The sequence below is a fragment of the Falco cherrug genome, chromosome Z, assembly GCF_023634085.1.
Source record: "Falco cherrug isolate bFalChe1 chromosome Z, bFalChe1.pri, whole genome shotgun sequence".
Lineage (NCBI taxonomy): Eukaryota > Metazoa > Chordata > Aves > Falconiformes > Falconidae > Falco > Falco cherrug.
The window spans coordinates 53214489-53221982 of NC_073720.1; the positions used below are offsets into that span (position 1 = coordinate 53214489).

The 7494-nt window shown below is 46.7% G+C and overlaps 1 protein-coding gene across 2 annotated transcripts in view; it reads left to right on the forward strand.

The window, feature by feature from the left end:
- Window positions 1–4866, forward strand: part of LOC102056638 (PH and SEC7 domain-containing protein 3) — a 140467-nt gene extending 135601 nt beyond the window's left edge. Inside the window, exons 16-17 of one of the 2 annotated variants that reach the window (XM_055698776.1) lie at window positions 1899–2038; window positions 2832–4866. In XM_055698776.1, the coding sequence (XP_055554751.1) occupies window positions 1899–2006 (108 nt within the window). In that variant the 3' untranslated portion in view covers window positions 2007–2038; window positions 2832–4866. The remainder of the gene's footprint in view (window positions 1–1898; window positions 2039–2831) is intronic. The other variant, XM_055698777.1, reaches the window with a different exon arrangement.
- Window positions 4867–7494: the final 2628 nt, after the last annotated feature.

Consider the following 7494-nt stretch of genomic DNA (forward strand, 5'->3'; position numbering starts at 1 on the left):
AATTTGTGGGGAGGTTTTGGCCCCCTGTACCCAGGCAGGGGTATCAAGAATACTGCATAAGGCTGAGATTGCCCCAGTAACAACTTCAGAAACACCAGACTTTGGTACAGATTGCTGAATTGGGCCAGTGAGGAACAAGTAACAAGGGATGTGCTGTGTCTTAGGGAGGAACTTGAGCAGAGAAAGAGGGGGATAAGTGTGGCAAAAAAAGTTGTTCCAGAAATAGAAACAATGATAGGTAAGGTAGAAGATCAGGTAAAGAACAAAGGACGAGGCAGTCTTCTGAAAGGAAGAATGCAGGTGTGTACAGATGACAGTGATGCTGACTTGCAAACCCAAGCTGGCAGAACTCCCCATTGGGCTTTCCATCAGGTCTGTGTCTGAAAATCTCAGTGTGAGAGCATGAGCTGCAGAGTGATAGACTTCCACCCTGGTGGTAGGTCATGTAGGGTGGGAAACATGGAGGATTTGTAAGTGAATAGTAGATGTGTGTGATTCATAAGATTTAGGAGTGTTAGATTAACAGCTTTATAATTGTGTGTAATAGAGTAGGAAATAGTATAATTGCAGATTAGCCATAGTGGTGTGTTTATTTGAAAATTAGTATATTGATTACTTAATAGATTGACCAGTTTCTTAGTAATGTGTTGGTTAGTCACTAAATGCTGTAGTTTCCTAAGTCAGTTACATCTTGGTCTTGCAATACAAATGGAGGGAGTTGCTTCTTTAAGTAACGTTACACGGGGAGAAAGGCTCCAGGACAGTTCCTGCCTAGTCTTAACTTGCCTCAGCCACAGCAAGTTTAATGACTTAGACAACTGCAGGGATACTTGTAAAAATCTTTGAAGATACTGGAATTATTCAGGAACTCTGCCAGTGATCACAAGCACAATCTTTAGGTTTTTAAAGGATGAGTCTTGAGAATGCAAAAATAACAGTGAAAAGGATGTATTGGGAAAGGTCTGTGAATTAAAATCTCAGGGACAGACTTTTATAGTGCACAAGCATTGTGTTTTCTCAAAGAACATGTACAGGCGCTGGTGGGCCTTCATCTGTGCAGTCTTGAAATGTAGGTGAAATATACTGTACAGATGGCTAGAAGACTGCAGAAGAAAGCAGAATATAGCACCAGGGACTAAAAACTGTGGAAAAGAAAATGGAAAAGATGGTTTGCCCAAGCGGAGAGCAACCATGGACTGTTTGAAAACCAGAGGCAAGACAAAAACTGAACAAAACTGGGGAAAAAAAGTATGGGAGGCAATTGAACAGTACACAGATTCAGTTATCACTTGGAGAAGACAATCCATTAATAAGAAAGGAACAGCCACCTGTGAAGGCTGCCTAATGCCTCCCTTTGTCCAAGTGCTCTTTTGGTGAAAAGTTCTTATGCCCCCATTGTTTGCAGAGGCACTTTGAACACTGTCAGGGCTGCGGTGGGGTCAGGAGAGTGTGCTGTGTGCTGGCCTTCAGGGAAAACTGCTCAGAGTTAGCCAAGATAGATATTCCGTCCTGTGCTTTGTAGCTTGGAAGACAGCAGCATCCCTAGGCCTGTGCACTGTCAGCTGGATGGGGAATGGCTTTGCTGTAAAGGACAGGGAAAAAAAAGCCCAAACCCAAACTCTGAAGCCTATTTTCCCCTCACCACTATACAGAGATTGTTCAAAATACATGAGTTTGGGTGGTTTTCTCCCCACCCGCCGCCCCTGCCCCCCAAAATGTCTTTGTTCAGCCAGAAATCATCTTTCTGATCTGCCTCACCCTTTGATGCTAAGTTCAGAAGTGCAGGGTAGGGATGCTTTGTCACCTCTTTGGGAAGGTGAATAATTTTAGTCAGTTTGAGCAACCTTCTCCTCTCTGCCCAGGTGTCTAGTGTAAAAAAGCACACTTTCTCTTTTCAGGGTAATTCCAGCCAGGACTTGTTAACCAAGATGTGTGGTTCTGGACACTTACTGTGGGTGCAGTCTTCAGCACAGATGCATGTCCTATCATTTGAGAATTGGTTTTGATCAAGGTGATGACAGGGATGCTGCTGAGAAGGGTGGGTGTGGAGAATGCCTCTGTCAAGCCTGAAGTGCATATGTGATACCCAGCTCTTGTACACACTGCTTCCCATCCCATCCCATCCCACCCCATCCCATCCCATCCCATCCCATCCCATCCCATCCCATCCCATCCCATCCCATCCCATCCCATCCCACCCCTGTGCTGGGCGTTCTGTAAGTACAAGTACTGAGACTGGGGTGGATGGAGCCAGGGCCATCCCTGGCAGCCAGTTACTGCATCCTTGGCTTTATCCAAATAGATGCTCACTGTGGCAGGAGCTTGCAGTGGGCTGTGCCTGGGGTGGGAACACTCTCCATGTCTGAGCTAAAACATCCTGCTGGGACAGTTTTGTGGGGGCCTTGCAGCCAGCTGATGATAGCAAGCACAGTGTAAAACCCAAGTCCCTATTACCACAGCCATACCCACACTGCGTTTCTCAGGCAACTGAGGTGTGGGCGGCAGTTAAGAGGTTGTAATTGTTTCGGGGGTGGGGTGGGGTGGGATTGGGGGGTGTGGAGGGAAGAAGCCCATATACACACACACATAAAAAAACCCAATAACAACAAAAAAAGAAGTGCTCTTTCTGTTTAGCTGCAATTTCTGACTGCACTTTAGACAAATTGTCAGAATCTGCATTCCCGTTGGCAGGGAGCCAGGTTCCCTGGCATGCTGATTAAACTGTGTGTGGGCAAAATGTAGGCAGATGATGGGGACCTGGTACACTGAAATCTTGGTGAGCTTTGTTTTCCATTGCTGCTGCTTTCTTTTTCTCTCCAAACTCCTTGCAGGCTAGTTTTCTGACCATCCCTGGCTGGATCTGTTTTATGGCCTGAACCTTCAACTTTGGGAGCTGAGAAGAACCGTGAAGCCACAGAGGCAGGTGCTCATGGTGCATAAACTCTAGCTGCTCATTCACCTGCAGGTGAGCAGATAACCCTCTTGAGTGCAGTGAAGCTATTGGAAGGACCAAAAATGCTGGGCTACAGCTGCAGGTGAATGTTGACCCTCTTCTGCGAAGGACCCAGCCAGCCAGCACAGTATGTGCTCCTGATCCAGCTCCAGCTGGGAGCTCAGTCTGTGACAGCTCCTCTGAGGAACACTGCTTTTCTTCAGTGGGCTATGCTGCCCTTCCCCAGCCTGGGGCACCGGAGTCCCTCTGGCTGACACCACAAGCAGCTCACGAAGCGCTGGAGCTGCGGAGTTTAAGAAATTTCTAGGCAATCTGCTGCTTAAGTCTCACACTCATCCACTGCCTGGCATGTGAAGACTAGGAACTGTTGTATCCTTCCTGGGATATGTGTCTGCTTGTCATGGTGGACACCCTTGGTTTATACTGACTCATTTCTTCACTGAATTTTCACTTGGTTTCTCATAATTTCTCTCAGGGCTTATCAGCACTCAGTCAGGAAGGTAAAATGAATTGACAAACCTTTGGAACCACAGCGCACACCGGGTGGAGACACTTCTCAGGAACGTAACGGCTGTGCTCCACTGTGATTCGAAGTTGCTCCACTTCCATGTGGGAGCTGATGCCACCACAAAGGGCTTGACTGGATAGCTACACCTCAGGTGAGGTAACTGCTTTAAAATGGGTAAGCTGCACTGCACGGAACACCTTTGTGGGCACCCTGATTCAGACGCAGGGTGGCCTCTGGGCAGCCTAGCTTCTGGAGCAAGGCAAGCTGAATCCCTTTTCTAAATCTGAACATGCAGGCTGAATCCCTTTTTTAAATCCCACGGCAATTTGACTCACATATGTAGCTAATTCCTCTTTAATTTTGTAAGAGATCTGGCACAAACAAATCCCTAGAGGTATTTTGTAGCCCTCTGGACTCTTGCTGCACTTATGATTCATCAGATGTGTCTTGATGTTTAGCTCAGTGTGCAGTCTGACTGACAGGGCCTCCTTGCCAAGCATTAGGAGCTGGAGAAGTCCTGCAGGGGCTTACATGTGTGAACTGTGCAGTCTGCGGCTCAGCCTCTCACGATTACAGAGAAGGGTCTGGTCCTCCAGGTAGGAGCTACCAGGAGGTTGAGGTGCCAGCTCCAGATCCATTCTGGCTATGATCTGCCTCTGTGTCCAGGAGCCAAGGTGGTTTCACCCTCGAGCTTCCCCAGGAGCGGACCAAGACCAGAGCTGCATCTGTGCATGCCAGTTCTGCCCATATTGTGTAAACAGCAGACTCTCAAGGGCAGGGGCTTCGTCTGTGTACATTCATTAGTAATAAATATTAATCCTTATGATTTGCAAACTGCTTGGCTTTCAGAGACTGGTATGACTTTAATGAAAAACACACAAGGCCTGGCATGGTGTTTTATGAACCCTGGGAATGGTTTGACTTGTTCAAATCTATGCTTGGCTTCGAGTCACAGAAGGGATCAGTCAAAGGAACAGTCTTTTCCCTCTGATGCACCGAGGTTGATTCCTTGAATTTGAGGGGTTTAAATAGCCACTTGACACAAGCATTAAGGAGTTTGAGTTGAAAAATTCTTGATGGTGAAACCATGGTGGAGGCAATTGATCCCAGCTCTGGCAAGGTCAAGGAAAGATCACTCAGATGGTAAAGGCAGAGGACATCTACCAGCTTTTGTCAGCTGAGAACTGAGCTTTGGTGGGCGATGAACTATAGATTCATTGGGGTGCCAAACCTAGGAAACTTTCCCTGTAAATTTGCTCTGATCTGTCTCTCATCTAAATGGATTTAAAAACACATGAAGAAAACGAAGTCCACCCCCATGTAATGGGATTTTCAGGTTTGTCATTCCACTCTTGGGGACTCTGATTGTGCCAAAAGACATTAAAATGAGAAGGAATAAAAAGAACTGTGTCCCTCCTTGTCCATTCAGGTACCTCCTATTGAAGCACAATTTTTATTCCACATTTCCTCAGCAGGTATTCCTTGAGGCCTGGTGAGTTTCTGCAGTCCTTGCAGTGTCCCACCTTGAATGCCAAAATGCTGCTGCCATTGTTGCTGTTCCTCTTTTGGCTGTGATAGGTGTGAGAAAACTCCAGATTTGGTTGCTGATACTACTTTTAGTATCTCATCCGAGTATATCATCCCTTGCTTATCTGTGCCACTCAGTGCTTTTATCATTGTGTGAACAGACCAGATCACATTGTATCCTCTCCCCATACTGTTGTCCTCTAGATGGAAAGTGAAGCACATAAAGCCCAGGTAATGCGCTCACCCAGGAATCTGTGAGCACATAGAGAGGGTGAATTCCCTTCTCCCAGAAAAGGCAGTGTATCACTTTGTGTCACACTCCCTTTTCTAGCTGCCTCAGTACTTTGACAGCTTCATCCCGTTACGAAGATCATCCCTTCTTGGTCTTATGTTTCATTCTTGCTCTCAGCTTGTTTAGTTCTGTATTGCCATTAGAGAAAACTTTGCAACTGGCTGAATCTCTGCAGTTGTGACTAACACTTCTAGCACCTGTACTGCTCTCTTAGCTCAGTGCAAAACCGCAGTTTCTGGCCAAGCATTAGAACTGGACAAATAAATCATCACCTGAGTTCAGAGTACTGCAACGTGTAAGCCTCCCACACCTCCAGACTGTGGCTTTGGTCCAAAGGTTTGTACCCAAACGGAAATTCAGAGGTAAGATGCTTAGTAGACTTTTTGCCATTAAATAGGTCAGGACATCGTGGCTGAGTGTGGAGCATGTTAGCAGACAAAATAGTTAGGAAAGACAGATAAAGACAAAAAAGCAGACACACTGTTATTTGCCCATGGTCATAACAGTGTTACTGTTAACTGTTCTTAAAGCTGTTGTTATGTGCAATAAACAAAAATAGGGGCTACTTAGATTGAGGGTGGAGGTTAGCCCTGCCCTTGCAGTGGCTTCCATTCTGCCAGTTGAGAAAAGGAAAGCACAGCTTCAAACAAATCTGAGCACTAGCCTCAGTTTTCCTGCTTAAGCACAGTATAAATTATACAGCATTGGCCAAGTCTCCTTATTAATTTCACTCTGTAAGCAATCATAAAACATTTAGTTTTAGTATTAAATATTCAGGTTCTTCTCTGATTGCTTTTGAATTCTTTATGTATAATTTAAAGAATTCATGAACATAGAAATTATTAAATACGGATATTTCAGATTACAACAAAGCTAAAGGGACAAAGATACTGAAAATGGAAGGATTTACCAAAACTGTAAGAAAGTATTTTAAGTGCAAGGTTTCTTCTTGAGTAACGAAAACAAGAAATAGTCCCCAGTTTTAAGGCTAGAAATGACCTTGTTGATAACTGCTCAATCTGCAAAGTGCTGGATGGGGTTGTTGTTACTGGCACTAAGCTGTCATCATACCAGATGAGTTGCCTGACTTTGCTGTGCACTTTAGTGCAGTGAGTCCCAGCTTTTGCAAAGGGTGCTCCAGAAAAAATAACCCTGTGGTTCCCACACATTTGAGCTAGGAAAGCCCTGATGGAAAGATTTCAAGGGATCCACCTTGTGCCTAGGTAAACTGCTTCTCACTTGAAAAAAAATGTGCCACGCTTGCTGTGGTGTATCCTTGACATGTGCTGTGTAGCCGTAAGGTAATTGTACCATTGTCAAAAACAACACAAGAACTCCAGCAGGATGAAAGTGCATTGTTCTGATCTTTCCTGGTGCTATACACTTACTGGCTTTCTACATGTGTCCACAGACTGCCTGCCTTGAAATTGGCGATGGCTAGGTGGGGGTGCAGAGGGAAAGCTTGCAAGCTGCAAGTCCCCTTTGTGGAGGTGAGCTGTCCAAAGCTCACCGACTTTTCCAAGTCAGATTCCTGCCTGATTATTTCCAAAACGCCACTGCCCCCAGCTCTGTGCATGCATACATGCCCCCGAGAACATCCAAGTACTGTGTGCTTCTGCTGCCCCACAGCATGCCAGCATGTAGCACCCTGCTCAGAAGCCCCAAGCTGCAAGAGGGTGCAGTGGCTGTTTGCTGCCACACTCCTCACCATTTGCCTGCTGGCTTTCCTGGCTACCTGGACTCTCTCTGCTGGTGCATGGCTGCAAATGCTTCTCTTGCCAAAATGTCTCATCTGAGCCCAGATTACCGGGGTACATCCTTCTTTACTCTCCAGCTGTCAGTCCCCAGGTGGCCCCCTGTTAGCAATCCTGCTAGCGTTGTCCTCCCAGATACCCTGAGCTGTGTAGGGCTGTTGGGAAATCTCCCCCGTACTCAGCTGGTGGGCGGGAAGGTGGTGACCATGACCCGCACCGTGGATGGAACAGAGCAAGTTCCCTGCCAGGTGCTGCTCGCTGGTGCTGCTGGAGGAGTCAAAGAGGTCACAGCAGCAGTGAGCAATGCTCCCCAGAGGCAGAGCGTGAGCTCATTTCCTGTCTGGGTGGCCACACAGGCCTGTCTGGCATGGCAGGGATGAGGAATTGGTGGCTATGGCCATGGATGCCCTTGGGGAGGGAGGGAAAAAGGCAGGATCCCCACAAATGTGCCACAGCGGAG